The 27488-nt window shown below is 45.5% G+C and overlaps 2 protein-coding genes across 2 annotated transcripts in view; both read right to left on the bottom strand.

Moving 5' to 3' along the window:
* Positions 1-340: 340 nt before the first annotated feature.
* Mfsd2b (major facilitator superfamily domain containing 2B) lies at positions 341-12264 on the bottom strand. Its single transcript, XM_036171354.1, has 14 exons — positions 12199-12264; positions 8608-8733; positions 7255-7379; positions 6570-6693; positions 6152-6230; positions 5927-6063; positions 4493-4583; positions 4260-4381; positions 3665-3748; positions 3325-3405; positions 3005-3114; positions 2412-2555; positions 1934-2110; positions 341-867 (listed from the first exon to the last, which is right to left on the bottom strand). The coding sequence occupies exons 1-14, from the start codon at positions 12262-12264 to the stop codon at positions 843-845; spliced, it is 1491 nt and encodes a 496-aa protein (XP_036027247.1). The 3' UTR covers positions 341-842.
* A 4528-nt stretch (positions 12265-16792) lies between these two features.
* Ubxn2a (UBX domain protein 2A) overlaps positions 16793-27488 on the bottom strand; it is a 35089-nt gene continuing 24393 nt past the window's right edge. The window contains exons 5-8 of the mRNA XM_036171170.1: positions 26774-26880; positions 22517-22654; positions 21541-21699; positions 16793-18246 (exon numbers count right to left, since the gene is read on the bottom strand). Coding sequence (XP_036027063.1) covers positions 18057-18246; positions 21541-21699; positions 22517-22654; positions 26774-26880 — 594 coding nt within the window. The 3' untranslated portion in view covers positions 16793-18056. The remainder of the gene's footprint in view (positions 18247-21540; positions 21700-22516; positions 22655-26773; positions 26881-27488) is intronic.

Consider the following 27488-nt stretch of genomic DNA (forward strand, 5'->3'; position numbering starts at 1 on the left):
CTGTCACAACCACCACCCCCACCACTGCAAAAAAAAGTGGATCTCAGGTTGTTCACTGGCCTCAAACTTAATATGCAGCTGAGGCTGGCCTTGAACTCTTGATTCTCCTGTTTCTACCCCGAGTGCCAGGATTAACTGTGTGCATCACCACACCCAGCTAAATTTGCTTTTTAAAAAATATAAACCCCAGTGAATCTTTCTTCCCCAAAGACACAGCTCCTAGAAGACTGCAGTTCCTATTACATGCTATTAGAACAAGAATCTCAGAAGATATATTTACATTTATTTGTAAGAGTGACCGTCCTCCGATGGTTCTGTGTCGTCCTCTTGTCTCCTGATAGAAGCAGTGACCTTGATTCACGTGAAGAGAGCAAAATGCTGGGCAACGCCTGTGTGCCAGGTAGTCGTGTGTCCTCCGTTTACCCATTGACGCTGTGTCCCAGCTTTTCTATGGTCTCAGCAGGTGTCCACTGGAGACTGTGCAAACCAGGTCTTCATCTGTTTTCCTGTGTGTGGAGCTCTGCCATCTAGCAAAGGGAGTGAGTGTACAGGCTGGAGTAGGCAGGACCTTCCTGATGCCAGAAATAGCCTTAGGGGATGCTTTCAGAGTCTGAGGTTTCTTGAAAGTAGAGAAGTTTGGGCTACAAGTCGGAAAGGTCCAGGGTCAACAGGTAAGGAGGTGGCAAGTAGGGTCCCTGGAGCCTGGGCTAGATGTCACTAAAGCCTCCATCCACAAGGGAAAATGTCGTGTGCTAAGTTGCTAGGCTATGCCTGGAGCTGGACAGAGAGTTCCAGAAAATGCAGGTTTCTGCTTTCCCGGCTCACAGAAGTCCCCTTCACGTTCAGGCGATGCTGTAGCTAGTTCTCCTGAGGAAAGGGAAGAAGCCAAGAAGGAAGAGATATAAGGTGAGGGTCTCTGCCATGTCACAGAGTGCCACAGAAGTTTCAGCGGCTGTTCCGTGTCTTGCCAGCAACTCTCCACTCACAGGCCTACTGAAGCCACAGCCCAGTTCCTCCAGTCCCATCAGGCAAGTCCCCAACCTCTAGGCATTGCTGGAGTTGGGAGCATGATCTCGGGGGCCCTATTGCTGATTGTGTTATCAGCTGTGAGAAGTGAGGGGCTGCTGATAATGCCGCCTTGTGTGTCCCATGTAGAGATGGACAGCGACTTGTGTATTTGTGAGAAGGAACATCTGTGGGCCAGATGTGTGTTAATGTGGCAGCACACACTTCCTCATAGGTGCCTATTTGGCCCTGGGCCCTGTGCTGAGCTCCTGGGATAAAAAGATTCATGTGCTATGTCCCCAGCTGCAAGATTCCTGCACTACCCTAGGAAAGCCAGGCAGTACACACATTCTCCATGTAGTGGGATGTATGGGAGGGAAGGGCAAGCCCGCACCGCCACTCAGCAGCCAGGGAAGGGAAGAGCAGGAGGGCTCCCAGGCTCAGGCACTGGAGCAGACCATGAATCCACTCTCTGAGACGGAGATCCCGAAGTGTAGGGAGAGCATGAGCTCAGGTAAAGGCTTCCTGCACCCGGCTAACGTGCTGGTGGGACAGCCAGTACAGCTGTGCAAGGAGTGATGTGCCTGGATGTGGAACTTGACGGACGCGCAAGGCGGATGGTAACTTGAGTCACGAGGTGTGACGTGTTCTAGGTCACATGAGCAGAGGGCTGCAAGGGAGAACTAGGGATCCCTCTCATCCCCTATCTGCCTGGTAATCCAAGGAAGAAGATTGAGGATGAAGACTAGAGATGGAAAAAATCTAGGCGCAAAGAGTCCCTGAAGCTAAGGCAAGCAGCCTGAAATCCGATGGCTCAGCTGGTGTTAGCTGTTAGGCACCAGGATGTGTGTGTGTGTGTGTGTGTGTGTGTGTGTGTGTGTGTGTGTGTGTTCCTTAGGCTCGTGTACCATGTACAAGCACTGCCCACCTCCTAAGGCTTAGCTGGGCAGAGATGTCCTGGCTTGGCGTCTTGGGAGTTGGACCAGCCATAAGGATGCACAGCCCAATAAGGATCATACAGGTGGGCACCGCACCGATGAGGACCTTGAGGGTGACCACCACTTCCTCTGCTTGCCGGCAGGCCCCTGCCTTATACCCCGCGAACCTGGAGAAACATCACCCCTCTGTCCCGTCAGCTTTGCCAAGCATGACTCCTTGGGTGAGAAGTCATAGATATGGCGCCCCCACCCTCTCCTGAAAACTGACTTCTAGCCAGGTTGGGTATGTGAAGGGCAGAGAGGAGTCCAGAGCCCCTTCCTTAGTCCTGATGATGGGGTTCCCCCACACTCCATGGAGTGGAGCATGCACTCCAGACTCATGGGTGACCTCTAGGGAGGGGGTTCTGTCTCCTGTCCCCACCCCCCTGGTCTTCCGTGCTTTCGGTAAACCCCAGCCCTGGGACTGACTCCAGACTGAGGGTGGAGATGCCCAGGGCGCCTGCGCCTGAGAGCTTGGTGAAGAAGACGTAGGATGAGTAGAAGATCGTCTCCACGCCTGGGCCATGCTGGTGCTGCAGCTGGAAGTCATCCACCACATCTGGCAACATGGACCTGGGGGAGGGTATGTGGAGTTAGCCCTCTTCCCTTTGAAAGCCAACAGCTGGCCCAAGAGTCCTCAGGAGGGCAGAGACCAAGTTAGAGACCTCTGCTCAGAACCAACCCACAGCATTCAGTAGGATGTCTGTGTTTCCTTCTGTTCTGTGGTTGGCTCTCTTCCCCGCCCCCTGAGACAGGGTTTCTCTGTAGTTTTGGTGCCTGTCCTGGATCTCACTCTGTAGACCAGGCTGGCCTCAAACTCACAGAGATCCGCCTGCCTCTGCCTCCCAAGTGCTGGGATTAAAGGCGTGCGCCACTACCACCTGGCCATTGCTCCTTTTTTAGAAAGGCTCCAAGGAAGGAACTGGTGGCCCTACCCAGGGAGTCGGACAGCAGTTGGAAGAAAGACTCCCTTATGGGAGGGTATGAGGCTCCCAATCCCCCGGTCCCTTCATCCAGCCTACCAGGGTAGCAGCAGGGACACAGCAATGCTGACACCAGAGACAAAGGCCACCACATAGGCCACAGGCGCTGAGGGCACAGCAGCCAGCAAGATAGAGAAGGGCACCATCACCTGGGGAGAGAGACCTGTGAGCTGCTCCTTCACAGTTTCCCTGGCTTGCTTTCTCATAACAGGCTCAGCCTCTGTTATGCATGATAAGCCAGCCCTGCACCGGGTCCTGTGCTAGGTCCAGCAGACCCAAGGGAACCCAGGTCTAAATCCTGCTGAGCTCAGGCTCCGTGGTTACCACCCCCAAGCTTTGTTGCATCTTGCTTGACTCACACAGATCCCGAACGCGGATGTCCTCTTCCCAAATCGCTGGAGAACCCATTCCCACAGTGGGGTGCTCAGCACGGCTGAGATCTGTGAGCAGACAGCATCATCCCACAAGGGCCCTGAGGTCCACACCTTCCCCCAGACCTCAGAGCCCTTGCTTTTAGGTAGGACACACAACCTCAGACTGTCTGGTTTGAACCAGTAGCTATTAACTATGAGTCTGACCCCCAACTCCACCCTCTGCCGAAAAGAGACTGAAACAAAATGGGATCATTAGAGCTCTGGCCACAGAGGTTCTCCCAAGGCCTCCCAAGGGCTCCAGCCTTCACCTCCTTGGTCCCCTTACCAGGATGGTTAACACCAAGCCCTGGATATGGTCTTGTAGCCGGGAGGCATGCAAACAGAACAGGACCAGGTAGCTCTGTTCCACCTGAGGTGATGCACAGGGAACAGTCATATGCAGGGAATTGGCAGGAATTCAGAGGTCATGTGTAAAGGGAAGGTCTCCAGCAAGGCCTCTTCACCAAGTCCTTGAACTCAAAGGATTCCCCCGCACCACAGATACTAGCCGTTCCTCCTGCACCGTCCCCCGTTTGCATAGTTAGGAGCCGATGGACTTGACTAGACTCCAGGTAATAGGAGAGGAGGTCCTCGCAGGCACCATCGACTTGTCGGAACCCCAATCACACAAGCCACACCCAGGTTTTCCCCCTCAGCCCCTCTCAGCCATGTGTGACATCCCCTATAAAACTAAAACCTACACCGCGGGCGTGATGACGCATGCTTGGAACCCCAGCGCTTGCGTGGAGGCAGGAGAATCAGGAGCTGGTGACCAGAATCAGCTACATAGCAAGTTTAAAGCCAGCCTGGGCTACATGAGACTCAATTTCAAATGCCTGTGCACAGCCAGAGCAAATGAGAGATCACTCGGTCAGCGGTACCTGGACAGCAGCTGAGATGAACAAGAACGAGACCACCAGACTCAAGTAGGGCGGGTGCCGGGAAGTGATGGCCAGCCCCGTGAAGAAGCTCAGGCCCGGACCTGAGGCTGGGGCGGAAGCGTCTACAAAACAGGAAGGTGATACCTAGACTGGTAAAGTTCAAAGACTCACCCCCCTCCCCAGGAGTCCTGCTCCCAGCTTCGGCTTCTCATGTCCTCACTGCACCCCCATACCTGGCTGCTCCTTCACTCCTAGACACAGCAAACTGCCACACACAGGGTAAGTCAACGCAACCACAGCGGCGGCGATGCAATAGAGCCGAGCCTGCGGGGCAGGACAGAACAGCGCTGAGGGGGATGTTTCCAGCGGAAAGATCATCACCCCAAGCCCAAAGATGCTGGCTTCTGCTCCACCGGTTCGCTCAGAGTTAGGCCTAAGAGCTCAGGACAGTCTTGCTTTTCTGATGACTCTTTGCCCCCATAGGGAAGGGAACATCCGTGCCACCAGAGGTCAGCATGCTTGCTGTCCCATCTTAGTCAGCAAACAGGCCTTGCTGCTAACTTTTGTGTCCTAGATCCTGGGGTTACAAGGACGGGCAAGTGGCCCCTCATCCGCAGTAAGGGATGGAGGAGGAGTGTGCGCATCCATAGGCAGTTAACTGTAGTGCGATGGATGGTGGCCCAGATGAAATACAGAGAAAATAAAGATGCAGATAAAGAGATGCATAGCCAGTGAGGACAGAGGGCGCTTCTGGCTGGGGGAGGAAGGGAGTTCGAGGCACTGCCCTGGCCTTGCCCAGGAAAGCACACTGTTCTTGGCTTCAGTTCTCTTTTCATTGTCCTGAAATTGTTGATAATTTTGAATTTTATATATATATATATATTTTTTTTTTTTTTTTTTTTTTTGAGGCAGGGTCTTTGTGTTGCCCAGGCTGGCCTATAGCTGACTATGTAGCCAAGGATGACCTTGCACTTGGGATCTCCTTTGCTTCCACCTCTGGGTGCTGGGATTACAGCTGTGAGCCATCATTGGCTTCGATGGTGCTGAAGGGCTTCAGACTTGCTGGGCAAATCCTCTACCAACTGAGCTGTGACCCGGCCCCCACATTTTCTATTGTTCTTGTCCCTTAGTGGTTTTGGCCATCCCCCACCCCCACCCCACAAGAAGCACACACACTGAGTGTTTTGTTTATTTCGAGACAGGTTTCATTTAGCCCAGGCTAGCCTTAAACTGACTATATAACCAGAGATGGCCTTGAACTTCTGCTCTTCCTGTCTCCGTCTCCCAGGTGTACCACGCCATGACTCGCTTGTGGCTTTGCTGTTGCTATTTGGTGGGTTTTGGCCATGCCTGGTGATTGAATTTATTTAGCACTTCATGCATACTGGTCAAGTGCTCTCCCACTGAGCTACATCTCCTAGTGGTTTGTTTCCCCGCCTCCCTTCCTTCCTCTCCCCATCCCTCCCTCCCTTCCTTCTTCCCTTCCAGACAGGCTTAGTGGAGAACCTGACAGGTGTTGGGGCTTGTGAGTTCAGCCAGAGAAGTAGGGAAAAGGTGGGGGCACATGCAGTAGGCATCCCCACCCAAGAGGAAGAAACGACAGAAGAGCATCCCGGGAGGAAGGAGTTGACTCCGCAGAGGGGGTCCTGGGTACCTCAGACACTTACTGCATCTGGGGAGACAACCGTACTCCCGGGGAGCTGTACTCCAGGATCCTCACACCTCCGAGACCCATGGGCACTGGACACAATGAGCCCATGGACAGCGGCTCCCATCAGCGTCCCTGCCATCTCCATGGTCATCCCTGGAGACAGAGCATGTACAAGGTGGCATGGCGAGCCGCAGGATCTGAAAGACAGCAGCTTCCGGCCGGAACACAGAGCTGTACTCACTGTATGCAGTGGCAGAGTCTCGCTCTCTGGGGCTGGGAGTGAGGATCATAGTGAGCGCCGTGTAGGGAACCTGGAAGAACTGGATGGCCCCTCAGAGATTAGGATGGCCTCCACCAATCATCCATACTGTCACTCAAGGACTGTGTCTCCTTCCCCTGCCACCTCCATATGCAAAAGCCAGCAGCCACCCTGTCCCATCCCAGGTTCGTTCCGAAAAGGCCAAATCTGAGTCTCAAAGCTAAGGGCTCAGAAGCAAAGGCCTGCGCAGGGTCAGAATTGTTAGTGACAGGTTTCCAAGCACTGATGGGCAGGTCAGAGCAGTGAGTCCAGACCTACACCACCCTGACTCCGAATAGAAATCCTATCTGGCGGTGGGAATCACCAGAACCAGGCAGAGGAGGGGCGATCACACACTTACCGTAGCCAGGGCCTGGAACAGGCAGTAGAAGGTGGTATACCAGAGCCCACGCAGGCTGGTGAATGGGGGCAGGAACCACAGGAAGAAGTAGGCCAGGGCAATGAAAGGCATGCAACCCAGCGCCCTGCAGAGGCACAGCTGAGGTACTGTGCCTACCACACGGGGCACCAAGGAACCAGCAGGGACAACCTCACTCTGTCTCTGCCCCTTGACAGGACCCCGGAGCTCCGGCTCTCAGGGAGCCACAGAGACAGGGCGAAGCAAGGGTAATGGAAGGAGGGGCATTCACTGCTGGGACCCTGGCCAGGGCCCTTGGAGGTGCCATTCCTTGTACTCAGAACACTGGAGAACTGGGGGGTTCACTTAGTGATAGCGCATTTGGCTAGCGTTTCATTTCCTGGAGCACATGGAAGTTTGTTTTTCCTCTAGGACCTTCCAGCCCAGTCCCAGCCACAGACAGAGTGGGGAGCCCAGGAAGCTTGTTCAGCCCTGTGCCCACTGATGAGGAACAGACAATCCCTAAGCATGTCTCTGGACTACTGTAAGACTCATATTCTGACCTAGCTCATCTCCCACACCGCACAGGCTTGTCCTCTAACCATCCACAGGTATCCACCAAGAAACAGGCTGTGACAGTGACCTAGGACCAAGGGGGTGGGAATCTAAGCACCAAGGGACTGCTCACCAAGGCATCAGCCGTCCAGATCTTGTCCTTCTGCTTTTGTTGATGAAGAAGCCAGCCACAGGGTCCGCAACTGCCCCAGACACCTTCCCTCCGAACAAGGCAAGTGACACCTGGGCAGCGGGGATCTGAAACCATCGAGAAGATACAGCCAAGGCTCCTCCGCAAAACCAGAAACTACAGTCAGGCTCGCTCGCCATGGAAAGGGGGATCTGGGAACTCATCTGGGGTTACAGCCATGGTGGAAAGGGTTCCTTCCCGGGACATGATTCCAGAAAGCTCTGAGGGACATCAGAGCCAGTGAGGAGAGGGGTAAAGCTGATAGCTGTACAGTCACTGTTCTCAACCTCTGGGTCACAACCCCACAGGGGTTGCCTATCAGATATTTACATTATGATTCATAACAGTAGCAAAATTATAGTTATGATGTAGCAATGATATAATTCTATGGTTAGGGTCACCACAACATGAGGAACTGTATTAAAGGGCGGCAGCATTAGGAAGGTTGAGAACCAGTGAGATAGAGTTTCATGTCTGAAGGTCAGTATGCAGGCAAGGATGACCTTGAACTTCCAACCCTGTCTCTACTACTGGGATTACAGGATTGCACCACCGTGCCCATTTCATGCATGCTAGTGTGGTAGTTGGAATGTAATGGGCCCCATAAGCCCATAATCTCATAGGGAGTGGCATTATGAGGAGGTGTGGCTTCGTTGGAGTGGGTGTGGCCTTGTTGGAGGAAGTGTGTCACTGTTGGGGCGGGCTTTGAGGTTTCATATACTCAGGATACCGCCTAGTAAGTCAGTCGGCTTCCTGTTGCCTGCAAGATGTAGGACACTTGCTTATTCCTCCAGCACCATGTCCGCCTGCACGCTGCCATGCTCCCTGCCATGATGGATAGAACCTCTGAACTGTAAGTGAGCCACCCCAATTAAATGTTTCCTTTTGAAGAGTTGCTGTGGTCATGGTGTCTCTTCGCAGCAATAGTAACCCTGACTAAGTCACTAGACGAGCACTCTACCTGTTGAACTATCCCCATCTTGTTTTGTTTTGAGACAGGGTCTCATGTAGCCAGGGCTGGCCTTAAACTAGCCATGCTGCTGAGCCTGGGTTTGAACTCCCGACCCTCGTGCCTCTGCCTCTCTGCTGAAATGCTGGGATTACAAGTGTCTGTCACCACATCGGGCTATTTTCTCATTTTCCTAGGACTAGCAGGATGTAATGAGTATCTTTGAAGAGATTTCCCTCCATTGCCTATTTATCGTTGCTATCAAACTTGGGTCAGAGGGCTAGCCACCAAAGCCAAAGTGGAGGATGGGGGTGGGGTGGGGGGACTGGGCTGCTGCCCACACTCACCTGCGCCACATCGAGCAGGAAGGGCTGCAGGTAGAAGGCTGAGGCGCTGGAGGCCACCTGGTTGGGGACTCCACCAATGCCATAGCACACCTTTGTACAGACTGACAGGTGACCGGTCCTGTTGTCCTGGGGGAGACACAGGAACTAACTAACTCCTATCCCTCGAGACACAAAACAGCTCCCCTCACCCCAGTGACTCTCATAAAAATCCTAGATTCCCTGATGGCTTGGGGGGACTCCTCAGTAACCCCAGCTTCATTTTGACCCCAGAGCATCCTAAGGGGAAGTGAGAGAGAATTAAAAAGCAGAATTCTAAACCGTGACCTCTAAACCATTCCAGGGGGGAAGTTCTTCCTTGCATACTGCCCCCAGGCTTCCTGCCATAACCACTTTCTGTACTGAGTCAGTAATCAGAGTGAGCTGTGGGCCCCTGTATGACCCTGAATAAATCCCTTTATGTTTCTAGGCTGTGTTTTCCTCGTCTATCAGATGCAGTCTGCCTGCCAGCTTCACAAGGTTGTCATGATGGTTGACCTGAGACAGTGGCTCTGTGAATCCATTGTTCAATGTTCAAACTCAGGTCATCAGGCTTGGTGGCAGGTATTTTTACCCACTCAGTCGTCCAATGTTTGTGATTTTTTCAAGCCACTTGTTGGGTCCCCGGCATCAGCTGTGATGGGGATGTGTACACCATAGACACCAGCAAACCTTATCCCTTTTCTTTTGGAAAGACCGTTTATCAACCCAGCAGTATCACAAAATAGTCTAAGAGCTTAGAACGTGGAATATCACAGTCCCTCAGCCATCCAGCAGAGTCATAAACATTTGATTGCCAGCTCGCAGCCCCACGTGGCCCAAACACAGCTCCTTGCTGTGAACTTCCCACTGTGAAACCAGCTCCGCACCCCATTTGCCACATGGCATTAAATAACACTGGTGTTTGCTCAGTGGCTCAGGCCACACACAACCTCCTTGGTTCCTGTCTTTTCCAGTTCCCCTGCTACATCTGTCAGGTGAGCTCCCAAGTGGCTCCTCTGCCCCTAGTCCACTCCCCTGAGCTAGTGCTCTTCGAATAACATAAATTAGACTCTGCTTAAAACCAATAACTTGTCTGTCTTTATTTGTTTTGTTTGTTTGTTTGTTTTTATCAGAGCTGAGGACCGAACCAGGGCCTTGCCCTTGCTAGGCAAGCACTCTACCACTGAGCTAAATCCCCAACCCGCTGTCTGTCTTTATTGTCTAGTAAAAAGCCAAGTCCTTAAAACGGCCTACAGGAGCCCACTCTGATTCCACTCCCTCCCTTCCAATAGCTTTCTTGGTGGGAGTTTCTTATTGTTCGAACCTGTTGAGGGCTGTTGCATCCTCAGGGTCTTTGTATTTCTGTCTTCTCTAGAAGGTTCTTTTGTGTCTTTTAAGAGTTGCTTGCTTGCCATTCAGGTATGAGTTTAGATGTTGACAACTCTGAACAGGTCTCTGAATCGCCCAGACTGTCTGGTATATTCTCATTTATTCCTATTTCTCATCCCCCCCTCCGCCACCATGTAAGCTGAGAGCATAAATGTTCTCCCTCAATGTGGTGCCTCTAGTACCTGGGCATACAGTAGGTGCTTAATATATGTTTTTAAAGCAATACATGGTCAGGAGGGCACTGTAAAGTACTCTATGTTCAGATAATGCTAGGAATGATTTTTTTCATCCTTTGCCTGGGGACAGAAGTGGCATAGAAAGCTTAGACTTTGTCCATTTCCGTATCTTCTAGGCACCATGGGCAGGCTGCATGGAAGGGAAGGTCTTCCCAGATAAGGTTTATCTCACACTTCACACATGCTTCCTACCCCAGGCGAGAAACCGCTCTCAAGCCTGGGTGCATTCTTTTTCTGATATTTGTGTCGAACATTATTGCAACTTCCAGAAACGCTTAGTTGGCAGAATCCAGCGTTTGAGTGGATTGCCATCCCATAATGAGTCTCTTGTTTCCCCCTAAATGGGCCTGTAGAGGTTTTAGATAATAGAGGGCCAGCCAAACAAATTCCAAAAGAAACTGAGATGATACAGTCTTGCGGTCTTCCAAATGATCATTTGGTCGCCTTACCCCATCAGTCCATGGAATCTACATTTTACAAACAAACTGGCTGTGTGACCTTACAAGGCTAGCCTTGTTGAGGCTCAGTTTCTTTTCTTTTTCTTTCTTTCTTTCTTTTTTTTTTTTTTGAGCTGAGGATTGAACCCAGGGCCTTGCGCTTGCTAGGCAAGCGCTCTACCACTGAGCTAAATCCCCAAACTGAGGCTCGGTTTCTTGACAAGCAAAATGTAGATATATACACCCCATAGTATTAGGATAATTAAACACTGGTGCTTTGTACCAATCTCAGTTTTCTATCTTTCTTTTTCTTTCTTTCTTTCTTTCTTTCTTTCTTTCTTTCTTTCTTTCTTCCTTCCTTCCTTTCTCTCTCTCTCTCTCTCTCTCTCTCTCTCTCTCTCTCTCTCCCCCGCTCTCTCTCTCTCTCTGCCATTAATATATCCCCTCAATTCCCTGAATTTTCCTGGAAAATGAGTCCCCAAAGGGCCCTCTACCCCACCCCCAGTATAGGAGAAGTCTTACCATGTTAGACAAACCCTCTGAAACTAGGCTACATCTTTACTTATCCCCTTTTCTGATTGTTAAGATTGTTAAGGTCTTACTGTGCTTCCCAGAACCCCAAGGAATCTTCTTGCCTCAGTCTCCCCAACCAGGAACTGGGATTACAGGCACACCAAGACACCAGGGGTATCCCAGGTGAGGGATGCCTCTTTCTTCTGCTCTGAGTTGACTGATAGTAAACACTGAGTCAAGATAGGGATGGGGGGAGGGCAGGAGGAGGGAAGAGAGGGGAATCTGTGGTTGGTATGTAAAATGAATAGAAAATCTCTTAATATTAATAAAAAAAGGTGGTGGATGGAGGTGGTAGTCTATTGAAGCCGCAAGAACACTTTGCCAGTGGAACTGGGGTAGGTTCTGAATAGAGCACAACACAGCCCCAGGCTCTTAACCCCTCTCTGGCATTGGCACCAGTCTCAACATTAGCCCCAGCCCCAGCTCTACCCACGAAGAGAACGCAAAGGGTCTAAGAACACCTTGGGTTCCCAACTACCCTCTCCCCACACCTCCAAAGCACCCCGCCTGGGCACCCGGGGGAATCGTCTTTCTAAGGAGAACTTGGTTTCTGGGCCGCACCAGGGGTTTCAGAGGGAGGCCAAGTCCATTGGAGCTGCCTTGAGTTTGGGGAAGAGAGGCAGCCCCCTTGAGTTTGGGGAAGGGAGGCAGCCCCCTTATCAAAATCTGCCAGGGATGAAGTGGTGGCCTGGGATCAGGACACTAGATACTACACTTGATCTTAGCCAAAAGGCCGAGAAGCCTCAGGACACTAGAGACCTAGTCCTTCCTGCCTGCCTATTTGGACTCCGGGTGCCATCCTGTTTCCTCTAGGGTGTTCCAGTACCGAACTCTGTACTCTGCCCCACATCTGGATAAAGGGCTATGGCAGGTGCCTGTCTTCCCTGCCCATGGGTGCGCCGAGCAGCCCGCTTCCCTCTCGCCCTCCTGGCGCTCACCGAGCCTGGCTCCTGGGTGTGAGGCTCTGCAACCGGAGCCGAGGTGGGTTCCTGAGACAAGGACATCGCACCACGGCTGCTCCTCTGTGACTGCCACAGCGCTGGGCGCCGTTGCACGAGGGGTGGGTCCGGCCAAGTGGGCGCGGCCGGGGCGAGCAGGCAGCGGGGCCCCAGCAGTCCCTCTGCAGCCTGCCGCAGCAGCTTGGGGATACCCAGGACCTCGAAGTTTCCGGTTCTCCTCTCCAAGGAGGAGCTCCCCAATTGCCACACACCTGGGGAAAGCTGCCAAGCCCTCTGGGACGATTTTCTTCTCTTGGCAAACGTGTTGTAGACAGAAACTCTCAGCTAACTCTACCTTGGGTGAAAGGCAGCAAATAAATTTATTCTTTAAATGAAGCAATACGCTCCACTATTCAGACTAAAATTATAGCTGTACCTTTCAGTACACATTTCCCAGGCTTTCCTATAGGTAACTGGAGGTAAGTTTGTGCAACCAAGTCCTGGGCTGTGAGTTAAGTGTGGTGTGTGCAATATTCCAGGAAGTGCTTTAAAAGACAAAGGACCACACTGTATAAATCTCTTGTCAAAGTAGTGTGACCAGCCTGCCTTGTATTATCAGACTACTGAAACAATGGACCCCAGAATTAGTCACTCCCTCCTCCCCCCCAAAAAATACAACAACCCCCGCCCCCCCAAAAAAAAAAACGCCTTCTGGGAGAAGAGGCCCTGGGCAGCCAGAGAAGGAACTTCTTAGAGAAATATCTCCACTTGTCTGTTAGTCTTGCCGAGTCCACCTTGCTGGACTGCTAAGTTCCACTCCCTCCTGGAGATGGACTTGGGAGGTCACTGGATCCTTCAGTTACTCTTCTCACTGTGCTCACAGTGAACATGCCTCCCTTTCCACTGTTCATCCGGCTCTTTGATAAGTGCAGGGAGGGTGGACTGCTCAACCCGGTGGGACCTCCAGTCCAGCAACAACAGGTGCAATGTACATACTAGACCACTGTTCCTCAGGACACAAGCACAAGCCAAACTACAGTAAAACGACAAACTTTCTGCTGCAAATAATCATGACATGTGGCAAGGTATTTGTGTTCTCCCAAGTGTGGGAGACAACGTTCACAAACTATAAAGCATTTGTATTGGTATATATACAAATAACTCTCTTAATAACAAAAAATCCCCTTTTAAAGATACACAGATGAACTATAAGAACATAAAAACATGCCCATGCTGGATGTGGCTGTGTACGGTCTTTTGTAGAGACAGTTTCTCTGTGTAGCCCTGGCTGTCCTGTAACTTGGATTATAGACCAGGCTGACCTCGAATTCCTCTGCCTCCCGAGTGCTGGGATTAAAGGTGTGTGTCACCATGCCCAGATGGAGGTCCTTTTCAAGGAGATGCAAATTTCCAAAATTATATCCTGGTTGAATAATATAGTTGAATACATTTAAAAAAATCATTGACTAATTTTTTGTGCCTGGTGGTGCAGCTATCTTGAGAACCATGTCAATTTATACTGAGATTATCTTTAGAAGATCTGTATTTTATAACTTTCTATAATGAATATGAATTATGAGTATGAATTGTCTGTGCTAAAACAATTTAAAATAAATGACAAAGAGCAAGATATAAATGTAATGAGTAAGCCACTTCTAACTGAGGATCCAGTGTGATAAGCAACTTTTTACCCAAGTGGTTTGTTCTTTGGCAAAGAAAAACAAAGGAGTGTATTAACAAACCTCCATGTATGTCATTCGAACAAATACAACCGTTGGATTGGTACTAAAATATCACCCTTTTACATTTCTGAGCATGAAAATAACATTGATTAAAGAAAAGGCATCTAATAATTAATAATCATTGATTCTCAAATTGAATGACTTAGCCAAATTAAAAAATGACAAAAGCATTCACATGTACTATTTTATAACAAGTGTAAATCATTTAACAAACCCTTTCAATGAACAGCATTTTTTTGGGGAGCTGAGGATTGAACCCAGGGCCTTGCGCTTCCTAGGCAAGCACTCTACCACTGAACTAAATCCCCAACCCCAATGAACAGCATTTTAAGAGAACAGTTCATTTAACCATTAGCAAAATACCACATCAAAAATATATTAAGGCACTAAAATAAATACACACATACTGCATTGTCAATGTATAGAAACATCATGACTACTGACTGATAAAGTAAGATTATTTTAGCTTTGAATGCATAGTAATCTAGCTAGCAGATTCAGATGTGTAAATCAATCACGTACTTCTGTATGTCCATCTTATTCCAGGATAAAGGGCTGGTGGCAGATTTGAAGCAATGACTTGGGTCAGATTGCATTCCACGCCCAAGATGTCCATTCATTTCAGGTTTGCTTCCCTTGGCCATGTGCGCTTCCACAGTCAACCTGTAGTAAGGACTCTAGCAACTTCACAACTTCTGAATTCTCAAGTAAACAGCTTTATCAGATGATTATCATCAAGAACATGATTTACACTAACATTTTCACAGTTTAAAAAAACACAAGTTATTGCTGATGACTGTTGTTCCTAGTGGAACCTCCCACTGGCATCTACTGTACAAGATACACAAGAAACCCCTGTAGCTTCTGGTTAATGAGGAACTGGAAAATCCACAAAGGAGGCTTTCTTTTCTTTCTTTTTTTTGTAGATACATGAGAAACATTCTTGTGAGAGGCCTTTCATAAATTACAAGTATGCAAATAGAAAGGTTTCATGATAGGCCTATATGAAACATTTCCTTAGAGATTCCTGACCAGATTAACAATCAAAAGTTTTTGCCTATATCTGAAAGGTAAAATTATCTTTTTTACTATCCTCTTTTTTTGTTAAGAATGTACTTATTTCGGTTTTGCTAAAGAGGGCTCTGATATTGCTATGTAAACATTATCGACAATAAATATCTCGTTTTTTATTATGTACCTGCTGAATTCCTGGGTTAAGGGCAAAATGAAAACGCTCTCCTTCATCCTCTATTCCACACGGCCCACCCCAAAGACAGGGTGTGGCATGTGGAAGGCTGGAGCTAGGGAAGAGAGCATCTTTAAAATTAAGACTGCACAAGAAAGGGCTGATCCAGGAGACCCAGCTATGCACACAGGTTCCCTCTTGGCATTCCTGAGCCTTAGTGAAACCCTCATTCACACTTTCCAGTCCTGCCTCATCTGTGGCTGGGCAGCAAGGTGACATCATGAGTGGTTCAGCTTCAAGACAACAACCTGAGTAGACTTGGGGAGAGGGGACAGCTAAGTGAGGTGAGAAGCCTCACTTCGGGGGAGTGGTTCACTGTCTGTGCTGAAGCACACAGGGTGGATTTTCACAGGACTCAGGCCTAGTCCAGAACTCCCGCATCGTTACACTAACTACCTACAAATCACTCGAGATTCCAAGTGGAGCCCGCACCATCTCAGACACAGCGAACCATGTTTGTGGAAGGTGGCAGGAATGGACTTTGCGGATTTAAGACAGTCTCATTCTGCAGCCCAAGCTGCCCTCATGGTAATCTTTCTGCCTCAGCCTCCCAAGGGCTAGAACCACAGATGTGGGCACCATGTTTGGCCAGGCATTGGCTCTTTGGAAAGGCCTCTGTCAAAATGTCTTTCCTAATCACATAGTGTTGTTTCTTTTTCGCTCTCACTGAAAAGGGCTGTCTCCTAGAGGCTATCAAGTGAGTGATGTTACAACATGGTGAATACAGGAACAGTTGAGAATCATTTATAGTCATTGTCAGACAAACTTTTTGGGAAAAAAATCCAATGCCACCTTTCTCAAGAAATCTTTTCATGCTTTGGAAATTATTATTTATTTAAATCTTTTTTTTTTTTTTTTTTTGAGCTGAGGATTGAACCCAGGGCCTTGGGCTTGCTAGGCAAGCGCTCTACCACTGAGCTAAATTCCCAACCCCCTATTTAAATCTTTTTAAAAAATTAACGGGTATGTGTTTTTCCTGCATGTATCACTCGAGTGCAGTACCCACAGAGGTCAGGAGAGGGAGCTGGATGCCTTGAATCAGGAGTTACACAACTTAGGTGATTGTGAGTTGCCGTGTGGGAGCTGAGACTTGAACCTGGGTCCACAGCAAAAGCAGCCATTGCTCTTCACTGCTGAGCCATCCCTCCAGGATAGAAAGTTGTTATTATAGAGACAGGACTTTGCCATGTTACTTAGGCTGATCTGAATTCCTGGGCTCAAGTGAACCTCCCCTCTCAATTTGGTGTGAGGGTGTGAGTGACAGCTACAGAGCATGTGCCTCTGTGGGCAGCTTGGAAGTTATTGTTATTATTTTATTTTATTTTTTTTGGTTTTTCAAGACAGGGTTTCTCTCTGTAGCTTTGGAGCCTGTCCTGGACTAGCTCTGTAGACCAGGCTGTCCTTGAACTCACAGAGATCCGCCTGGCTCTGCCTCCCAAGTGCTGGGATTAAAGGCATGCGCCACCACAGCCTGGCTGGAAGTTATTATTTTTAAAGGAATAAATATTTGAAAACTTTGAGGTTCATGCCCCCCAACAGGGTTTCTCTATATAGCCCTGGCTGTCCTGGAACTCACTCTGTAGACCAGGCTGGCCTCGAACTCAGATCTGCCAGTGTCTACTGCTGGGACTAAAGGTGTGCACCACCACCTGGCCAAACTTTGAGTTTTTAATACTATTATCCATATAACTCACATAAACGGTTATAGCATACACCCAGCACCCTATGGATACTGTTGCTGGTATGGGCCACTTAATCCTTGCTACAATGTATACTTCACTTTTGTTTTTATTAGTTTTTATTTACATTTTAATGACTTAAAGTTTAATTCAATAGATCATTTGCAAAGTAGTTCATTTAACTTATTTCCAAACACAGGGATTTAATCTGAAAATGGAAACATAATTGGTTTTCTGTTAAAAGTATAATACACTAAGCATGTTTTCCTATAATGTCTACACAGGTTTACTGTGATATGAAGTAGAAAATGTGTACTTCTGTGAATTTAAGAAACATTCACAAATTTTTAATATGATAAAATAGATTCTAGTTGAGTGGTACAAATGAATGGCTGATTACAAATGTTAGCTAAAAATAAATTCCTAGTTTTTGGGGAGAAAGTAGGAGGAGAATCAACTGTGGTTCGTGGAGAATTTTTGTGAGTGCTTTCACATTTCATGTTTTTTGTTTTTGTTTTTTTGCTGGGGATTGATTGAACCTGGGGTCTCATATATACTTGGCAAATACTCTACCATTGAACCCATCTACCCCAGCCCATAAAATTACATATAGAAGGTATAGAAAAGTGTATAGGCATATTAATACTAACATTGTACTAAGCTACACAATTTTATTCCTAAAAGATTATACATCTTAGATACTGTTGCTAAATTAATACTTGAATATCTCTTGCCATCCCAGAGTGAGAACTGAGAAGCTGTGAGGGTTATAGGCAATACAATAATAACATTGATGTTTTTAACATGTCATGTACAATATTTAATGTATTGCTATTTAAAAACTGGGAGAGCTAACATTTATATTAATATCTGCTATTTGGAAATAATGTTTCAATGCTAATATTCTGCTAATTTAGACCACATGAAGATTAATTATACAGCTATTTAATATTTCATGTTGGTTAACTAGTATTTAAAGATACACATTTTTTTCTGAGTGGCCTTTGAGAAAAGTGCATTAACTGTGGTTTCCAGCCATACATTACTCTCCTAACTTGTGATTATGTAAACACCCTCCTCAGGAATTAAGTAGCACTCAAACCACAAGCTCAGTCAAACTGACTTCCGTCTCCCACTTCTGCATGTCCACTTCCCACATCATTTCTCTCAGTCTCTCAAAACTCAGAACTATCAGAGTTTTCTAAATGGCTCCGCAGTTTGCTGGAGTCTCTGAATGATTACAGCATTCTGTAAATCTGCTTCTTCCAATGTGAGCGTCTCATCCAGAAGTCTGAGAAAAGGAAGAGCTGTTGCCAGGGCAAAGGGGGGGCTTCTCTGAGATCCTTGGTATTTTTCAATGAAGTCTTTGATGTGGCTCACCCTGCAAAATACCACAAACTATTAATTGATGAAAACCTGGACTAGCTAATTTAAGGTAGCATCAACTTGTATAGGTATTTGGATTTGTTAAAATACAGACTAGAGAAAGTTTTGTATGATACAACCAGTGATTTATTTGTTTTTTAAAGCAGTGCTTATATTACAGGCCAGTGATAAGTTACAGGTATGTGACAGCATGCCCAGTTTATGTGGTACTGGGGATTGAACCCAGGGCTTCAGGTATGCTAGGCAAGTCCTTTACCATCTGAGCTACACAGCTACATCCCAAGCTCCCTATCTTTTGGGAATGAACCCAGAGGCTGAGACATGCTAGCCAAGAACGCCTACTACTCAGCTGAAGTTCAGGTTCTAGGTGACCTTTTAAATCTGGTGTGTGTGTGTGTGTGTGTGTGTGCGCGCGCGTGCATATGCATGCATGCACTCTACCAAATGAGCTACATCTTCAGCCCATGATCATTGTACTCTTGAATGTCGATCAGTTAGTTCAACTCCGTGTTTTGTTTTGTTTTTCCCAATCAGGGTTTCTCTGTGTTCTCTGTGGTCCATGCTCTTCATGTGCCAGCTGTGCAGTGATGCAAACTTTTTTTGTACTTTTTAATGATGGCGATTAAACCCAAGATTCTGTGTAAGCATTGAGATACACCTCCAATCTGTTATAAAATCTATTTTTTTCAAGACAGGATTTATGTAGCACAGGCTGGTCTCGAACCTGCCAGGTGGCTTAGGATATCTTTGAACTTCTTTTCTGATCCTCCTGTCTCTACTTCCTAAGCCTGGGATACGTGAGAGCTTAACTCAAAAACAAATGAACAAACAAAAACTGTACAAAAGATGAGAAAAAATGCCTGGAATCCAGAGAAAGTTCAAGGCCTGCCTGGCAAGTTGGTGAGAACTGTCCCAACGTCAATGCAAAGTAAAGACAGGATAGTTCAGTGGTAGAATCTGGCCTAAAAAAACAAACAAACAAAAAACCAAAAACCAAAACCAACCACCCAACCTACCCTGAAGAAGAAACGTAAACTTCCAACACTGTAATTGTGGGTGAAAACACTCGCTGCCAAACCTGACAACCTGACTTAGCTCCCAGGACTCAAGATGGAAAGAAAATAGATTCTCAAAAGTAGTTCTCTGACACCCCACTCACGTAGGGTACTTGTGTACTCCCTACCTAACCACCCACTCATACAAGATAGACAGACAGACAGATAGATAGATAGATAGACACATACATATACATACGTAGAATGTAAAAAAGCAGAGTGAATATCAAAGCCATTCTGATCTATATAATGAGTTCGAGGCCAGCTAGGGTCACATGGTACATTTTTGTTCTGTCTCAAACCAAAAACAAACAAAAGAACAACAACAGTAACAAAAACCCAACAACAAACAAAACAACTATTGAGAAAATACAACAACGCACTCTTATACACACAAAAAGAATAAAAAAAGATTCAAAGTAAAGGGAAACAACAGAGGAAAGATGGCAGCCCTAGACCCACGACCTTGGGGAAATTATGTGTGTGTCACTCTAGCTGGGAGATGTCTCAATGGGCATGTGCTCTTGCTATTCAAACCCCAGGAAATGAATTCAATCTGCGGAACCCATGGAAATGTGGAAGGAAGAGACCAACTTCACAAAGTTGTCCTCTGCCTGCCATACCTCCTTCCCATCACATACATGCACACACAGCAACGAACAGACTTTAAAAGATGCATCCCTGAAAAACAGAACCAACACTCCAATGGGAAAAAGGAAAAGTCTAAAGCTTGGTATGAAGCATGGCACATGACTACAATCCCAGCCTTCAGTCTGAGGCCAGCCTGAATTACACAGCAGGATATAGAGTAAGACCCTGTCTCAAAAAACAAAATAAAACAAAACAAACAAACAAACAAGCAAAACAAAAAAGCTGGGCAGTGATGGCTCACACCTTTAATGCCAGCTCTTGGGAGGCAGAGGCACGTGGATCTCTGTGAGTTCCAGGCCAGCTTGGTCTACAGAATGAGTTCCAGGACAGCTACGGCTGTTACGCAGAGAAACCTTGTCTTGAATAAAAAAAAAAAAAAGAAAAGAAAAGAAAAAGAAAAACAGACCAATGAAACACAGAATGGAGAGTCCAGAGCAGATGCAGGCATCTGATTTAAAATGGACACCATGGGAGGGGAGAAGATAGACAGATGGACAGGCTTCTGTACACACAGAAAATGGCCAGTGGAGTAACACAAGTGAACTCTTACTCAAAGGACACTGCCCCTTGGGCCTGTACCTTTGCTATGAGGACAGGGGCAGCTCCTTTGATGGTTTAAGAAAGTGGGAGACAGAAGGAACAGACCCAGAGGCAGTGACCTGCAGAGCTCCCTTGGAGGAACTTGCAAATAAATGAGTGCAGCTGAGACCCACAAAGCCAACCCAGGAAACACAGGAGAAAGAGACTTTGAAATGAGCTCATTGAACTATCAACAGCACTATAGGGAACTTGTTCTAGAACTTTTTTTTTTTTTTTTTGAAACAGGGTCTCACTGTGCAGCCTGACTCACAGAGATCCACTGCCTCTGCCTCCTAAGCCATGACATTAAGGGCCTCTAGCACCACACCCTTCCCTGTTCTGCAACTTTTTAGAACTCAGTATCATGTTTTGGGGGATTTTGTGACTGTACTGTGCAACAGGAAAGACTGACATGTCTGCATAAATAAACTGAAACCTAGACTGCTGTCAGTGAGGAGAACGGATAAACAGTTATTTATGTGTGGTAGGATATGGTAGACAAAAAGAATTGGGCTGGAGCTGCAGCTTACTGTTAGGGCATATATGCCTGATGCACGTGAGGTACCCAGCAATAAAAAATACTCAGACAGAGAATGAACTAGCCACAGTACAGAAGGCCAAATCAACATGATACTGAGTTAAAAACCCCAAACAAAGCAAAAAACACCCTAGACTAAACATAGTGGAGTCTAAGAATCCTATGTTGATTGACACATTAACCTTAAGAGAGCTACTTTTTAAAAAAGCTTTCATGAGGCTGGGTGACAATGACACATACCTTTAATCCCAGCACTCAGGAGGCAAAGGCAGAGGCAGGCAGATCTCTGTGAGTTCCAGGACAGGTACCAAAACTACACAGAGAAACCCTGTCTTGAACCCCCCCACCCCCACAAAACAGCTTTCATTAGCTCAAAAATCAGTGTCATCTAAACTAAAAAAAAAAAAAAAGAAATGAAATTTACAGTTGGAAAACAATCAGTCAAATGCAGAAACAGAAGACTGACCTATGAGAAACATTAAATTTTTGGACGGTCCTCTCCCCATTGGCCAACCAGATCTGGACCCTGGTGATGGGCTCCAAGTTGTTCAGTGAAACAGCAGACAAAGCACTTTTATTTCCAACCTCGATACTCTTTGCTTTAGAAACGATTGTTGGTGTAGCACTAAGAAAGTCCAGACAACAAAGTCAGATACATGTTTTCTCACGATAAAAATTTTACTTAAAATTAAGCTCAGTTTCTAGGAAGAGTTTTATAAGTCACAACTACTCCATCAGTAATAAATATGTTAGTTATGTTCACAGCATATTATGTTCTAGGATCAAATGAAATCAGGCACACCCAGTTGAACTGTAAGTGTACAGAATGATATGTAAATTAGCATCACCTGGGGTACAGGATGAATCTCTAAAAGAAATTACTTTCTCTGTAGAGGTTAGCTCTTGAGTAATCAAGAGGGAAAAAAGCAGAGTATTTTGAAAGGTACAGCTAGAAGTTTCTATATGTCAAGTTGAAACTATATCCGCCTTCCTACTACTAATCAATGAAAACAAGGGACTGGCTATGCTCAGTTGGTAGAGTGCTTGCTTGGCATACACAAATCCTCGGTCCAATCTGCCATACCCCATAAAACTGAGCATGTGGTAAACTTTGTCATCCCAGCACTAGGGAGGTGGAGGCAGGAGGACCAGAAGTTCAAAGCCATCCTTGGATATATAAAGACCCTGCCTAAAACAAACAAAGCAAGCCAAGACCAAACCAAAACCAAAACCAAATCAACCTTAAAAAATAAAAAAGTCTCATTTGGGAACTGGGGATGTATTTCAGTAATAAGTATTTGCCTTACATGTTTATGGGCCCTAGTTAGAGCCCCAACATCAGAAAAAACAATCATTTTTAGCAGGAGAAATATCAAGTTCTATATGGTTAAAATAATGAGGAAATATCTGTCATGGGAAACACAGACAATAACCATACTTACCTTCCTAGTCTGTGGCCCTGTCCTGAGAAGGGCTGGAACACAGGCTTTGTAGACATACATACTTCATTTTTTTTATCTTCAACTTTAACATCCACCTCTTCTTTATCAAAAATTCCCCGTAATTCTGAAGGTAATTCCCTTCAAAAGAAAAGAAAATGATAAAGCTCCTGTTTTCCCTTTCTCTGAAACACGCATTCCATATGCTAAAAGAACTACATGATGGGTTGGGGATTTACTCAGTGGTAGAGCGCTTGCCTAGCAAGCGCAAGGCCCTGGGTTCGGTCCTCAGCTCAAAAAAAACAAAAACAAAAACAAAAACAAAAACAAAAACAAAAAACAAAACCAAAAACAACTACATGATTTATATTAGTGTAATGTATGGATTAGGGAAGTAGCTTAGCTGGTAGAGCACTTGCCTAGCATGTGCAGGCCTTGGGTTTAATCTTTATATACCATATAAGCAAGGCATGGTATAGAAAAATGTCTGTCATAAATCAAACAGTGAAGGGGAAGATGAATAGGAATCTCACTTACACAACTTGAGTAAAGCACAGCTCTCTGAACAGATGAAGAGAAGTTTCTCCTGTATCCCAGAATCTAATCAATATTTATATGTATAATTCAGCTATCATTTGGCTTAAAAGGGCTTATTGGGAAATGTTATCATTTTTACTATTTTCTATAGAGAAAATATTTTCCTGTTTCAAATAACCCTGGATTTTTTAATTATAACCTGTTTTTATGTTCAGGCTGTCTGTGTATTATTTCTCCTGCAGTTGTACATATAATGTTTTTACATTTAAAAAAAGGGCAAATACTATAGAATTGTATTACATGAAATATATAGAATATACAAATTCATAGAGACAGAAAGATTAGATGTTATTTCAAGATGGAGAAGAAAGGAATATAGAGCAATGATTTTCTAAGTACAGAATCTCTGTTTTGTGTGATGGAAAAGTCCCACAAATGGACAGTAGTATCAGGACATAATATCATGTATGTAATAAATCAACACAATTAATGTAATTAATGAATATCATAAATACAGTTATTGAATGAATACTACAAATGTAATCAATGAATACCACAAATGTAATTAATATGAATGTAATTAATGAATATCATGAGTGTAATAAAAAAAAACAAAACACTTAGCCAAGGACTAGAGAGATCAGCAGTTAAAAGCACAGTCCACTCTTCCTGAAGACCCAAGTTTGGCTGCAGAACCCATGTCAGGTGGCTTACAATGTCCTCTAACTCCAGTTCCAGGGGATATGATGCCTCTGGCCTCTGCAGGCATCTACACACGTGTATAAAATGCACCTACCCCCCATGCATGTAATTAAAAATTTCATAAACAAAAACTTAGTTGGGCTAAGTAATCCTAGCATTTGAGTGGTAAAGACAGAAGGGTGAAGCACTCAAGGTCACGGTCATTAATGACCTTGAGGTCAGCCTGGGCTATATGAGACCTGATATCTCCCCCAACCAATTAATTTATACAGGGTTGTGGGGGTGTAGCTCAGTAGTACTTGCCTGGCTTACATATAGTTCTGTGTTTAATCCACAGCCCAGCAAAACAAAAAAATAAAACAAAACCAACCAACCAACCAACCAACAAGCAACACACTTGCATAGGAATATATTTTTAACAACTGTAAATATGAAAATGACCCAAACATCTAACCACTGATAAACAGACAAACTGTGACATCTTACTATGTAGTCCTGGATGTCCTTGAACTCATAGAGATCTACCTTTATCTGCCTTGATTAAAGGTAAGCACCATCATGCCTAATAAAATGCTTTTTATAGTAATAAAATAGCCTCAATTGCCAAGAAAAATTAAGTGTGTGTGTATGTGTGTATATATATATATGAATAATAAGTTATCTTTATGAGAATAGATATATTCTGTAGATGTAACCGGCTTGTGTTGGGCGCCAAATGTAGATGTAACCGGCTTGTTAAATAAGAAACACAGAACCAATTGCAGAGTTAAAAACCACGAGGTCAGAGCAAGAGTGGAAAAACCTTACCCTTCACTGCTTCTGCTGTTCTTCCTCCCTGCCAGAGACCTACTTCTGTGCGTCCTGTCTATTTAAAGACTTTCTGTTCTGTTTTCTCATTGGTTGTAAACCCAGCCACATGACCTCCTCGTCACTGCCTGTTTGTACAGACCTCCAGGTCTTCTATGGTTGGTATTGAGATTAAAGGCATGTGTCTGCCATGCTGGCTGTGTCCTTGAACACACAGAGATCCTCCTAGCTCTGCCTCCCAAGTGCTGGGATTAAAGGCGTGCCCCACTACTGCTCAGCTTCTGGTCTGGCTTGCTCTGACCTCAAGGCAACTTTATTGACATACAAATAAAATCTCATTTCAATACAAATAAAATATCACTATAATATTCAAAGAGCTCATGATGGAAAATTAAAAACTGGTTTATAAATAAATATATACATGTTATATATAAATCAATGCACATAAATGCCAACAAAATGAAAATTTTTTCATTTCACAGGAATGAAAATTCATCAAAAATGTTAATTGCAGCTATTTCTGAGTAGTAAAATTATTGGTAATTTTCAAGCTTTTCTTAATGTTTTAAAACACTTTTTAGGGACTGGAGATATAGTTTAGTGACTAGCATGTATGCATGGAGGCCTGAATTACACCAGAAGTTCCAGGCTCCAAGCCAATGAGATGGCTTAGTGGGTAGACACTTGCCAATAAGTCTGATGACCTGAGTTTGAAACCCAGTATAGAGAGTGTTGTCTCCTACAGGTTGGTCCCTGATATGTACACATGCTCCTCCATGTATTCCAACACATCAATAAGTAAGTAAATGTTGAAAAAAAAGAAGTTCACCTTTATTCCCAGCATTGGGGAGGCAGAGGCAGGTGGATCTGTGAGATCAAGGCCAGCCTGCAGAGTGAGTTCCAGGACAGTTAGGGCTACACAGAGAAACTCTGTCTTGAAAAAACAAACAAAAAAAAGAAGTTCAAGGTCATTTTTTACTATGCTGAGGTCACACAGGCTGCATAAGACAATGTCTCAAATAAAAACAATACCAATTACCACTTTCCTCAAAAATGCTTGGGATTTTCTAGACAAACCATGTATAATAATACTTAGATTGATAATTTTAAACTTTATAACCATAAAGATAAAATAACTAAACATGGAATAACAAAGAAGACATGGCATTAAGGAGTAAGTGGAAAGACTGTGGTTGATCAGAATTCAAATTCCTAAACTTCAAAATTATAGTTGTAATCTGGTTGGTGCATTCCCATAATCCCATTTGAGGCCAGCCTGGTCTACATAGTTAGCCAAGATTGTCTCCAAGTTAGCCAAGATTGTGTTCTGGGACCCTATATCAGTAAAACAAAACAACAACAAAAAAAGGCACTACAAGCGAGGTGTGATGGGCTACATCTTTAATCCTAGCACTAAGGCAGAGGCAGAAGAATCTCTGTGAGTTCAAGGCCAGCCTGGTTTACAATTCCAGACAGCAAGGATTGTTACACAGAGAAACCCTGTCTCAAAAAATAAAAAACAAATAAAAGAAAAGGGTACTGGGGGTGGGCATGGTCACCCATGCCTTTAATCCCAGCTCTCAGGTATCAGGATGGCAGATCATTGTTAAATCCAAGGCCAGTCTAGAGGGAGAGTGAAAGGGAAGGGGTAGGGGGTGGGGGTAGGAAAAAAGAAAAGATCAATTTAAGCTAGTTGTGGTAGCTTATACCTTGGATTTCAAGGTTAGCAGAGACTAAATGAGACTGCTGTTCAAAGATTTTACATTTGTTTACACCTGTGTATAGTATATGTGTGGGCAGATGTCCTTGGAGGCCAGAAGAGCCCCCCAGACTAAAGCAGCCAAAACTTTTTTTTTTTTTTCCGAGACAGGGTTTCTCTGTGTAGCTTTGCGCCTTTCCTGGAACTCGTTTTGGAGACCAGGCTGGCCTCGAACTCACAGAGATCTGCCTGCCTCTGCCTCCCGAGTGCTGGGATTAAAGGTGTGCACTACCAATGCCTGGCCAGCCAAAACTTTTAAACCATCTCTCCAGCTCTGGCTGTTATTTAAAACAAACAAACAAACAAACTACACTCCCCCCGCCCCCCAGGAAAGAGATGTGAATTCACAGAAGCAACAGTATGTCTATGAATGTGTAAAAGGGCCTAATAATCCTTACAAATGATTCTTTCACACGAAGCATGCCTGAAATATCCTTCTACTATATCCTGCTTACCCCTTTTTGATAGAGTTCAGAAACTGCTGACTTGCACCGTCAGAGTAACTTCTGAAGTCATCATTGACTGTGAATCCATTTTTCCACAATTTTATATTTACATCTACCTACAAGGCAGTAAAGAAAGGAATGCATTGTAAGAAAGGTTGACCTCATGTTCACTAAATAGCCTAGCCTGGCCTTGAACTCCAGATCCTCCTACCTTAGCCCAAGTTCTGAGTTTACAGGCCTGTGCCACCATACCCAGTTCATGTATGACTTTATAATAACATATATATTAGTCATTTGGAAAACAGTGGTCCCCTAAGCCATGCAAATCTAAATGATAATGTATTTCCTTATATGATAGACATTATAGTTATTAAAATAACACTAACATCATGAGGAAATTCGGTAAGTTTGAAAAGCTGTCAAGTGCATTAAAAAGATTTCCCCAAATTCCTATTTTGGTTAAAAGTTGACTAAAATCTTTGTATTTGTAAAAAATACAGTAAGTTGTCTCCCTTGAAGTACCACGCCCACTTCATTATTCTGTGAAATTGCTTGGCAAAGGAGCCAAGTCTAATGGGTACGTGTGTGTGTGTGTGTGTGTGTGTGTGTGTGTGTGTGTGTGTGTGTGTGTAGGCCCAACAAAGAGGGGCTGGACAGATGGCTCAGTGGGTTAAGAGTACTGGCTGCACTTTTAGAGGCTCCAGGTTTATTCTCAGCACCCACA

The sequence above is a fragment of the Onychomys torridus genome, chromosome 21 (assembly GCF_903995425.1).
Source record: "Onychomys torridus chromosome 21, mOncTor1.1, whole genome shotgun sequence".
NCBI lineage: Eukaryota > Metazoa > Chordata > Mammalia > Rodentia > Cricetidae > Onychomys > Onychomys torridus.

Coding starts and splice junctions, on each gene's coding strand:
- Mfsd2b (XM_036171354.1), bottom strand. CDS start 12,264: ATGTCCTTGTCTCAGGAACCCACCTCGGCTCCGGTTGCAGAGCCTCAC. Junction 6,231..6,569: donor TGTTCCAGGCCCTGGCTACG/GTAAGTGTGTGA, acceptor GGGGCCATCCAG/TTCTTCCAGGTTCCCTACAC. Junction 3,406..3,664: donor GCTTGGTGTTAACCATCCTG/GTAAGGGGACCA, acceptor GTCTGCTCACAG/ATCTCAGCCGTGCTGAGCAC.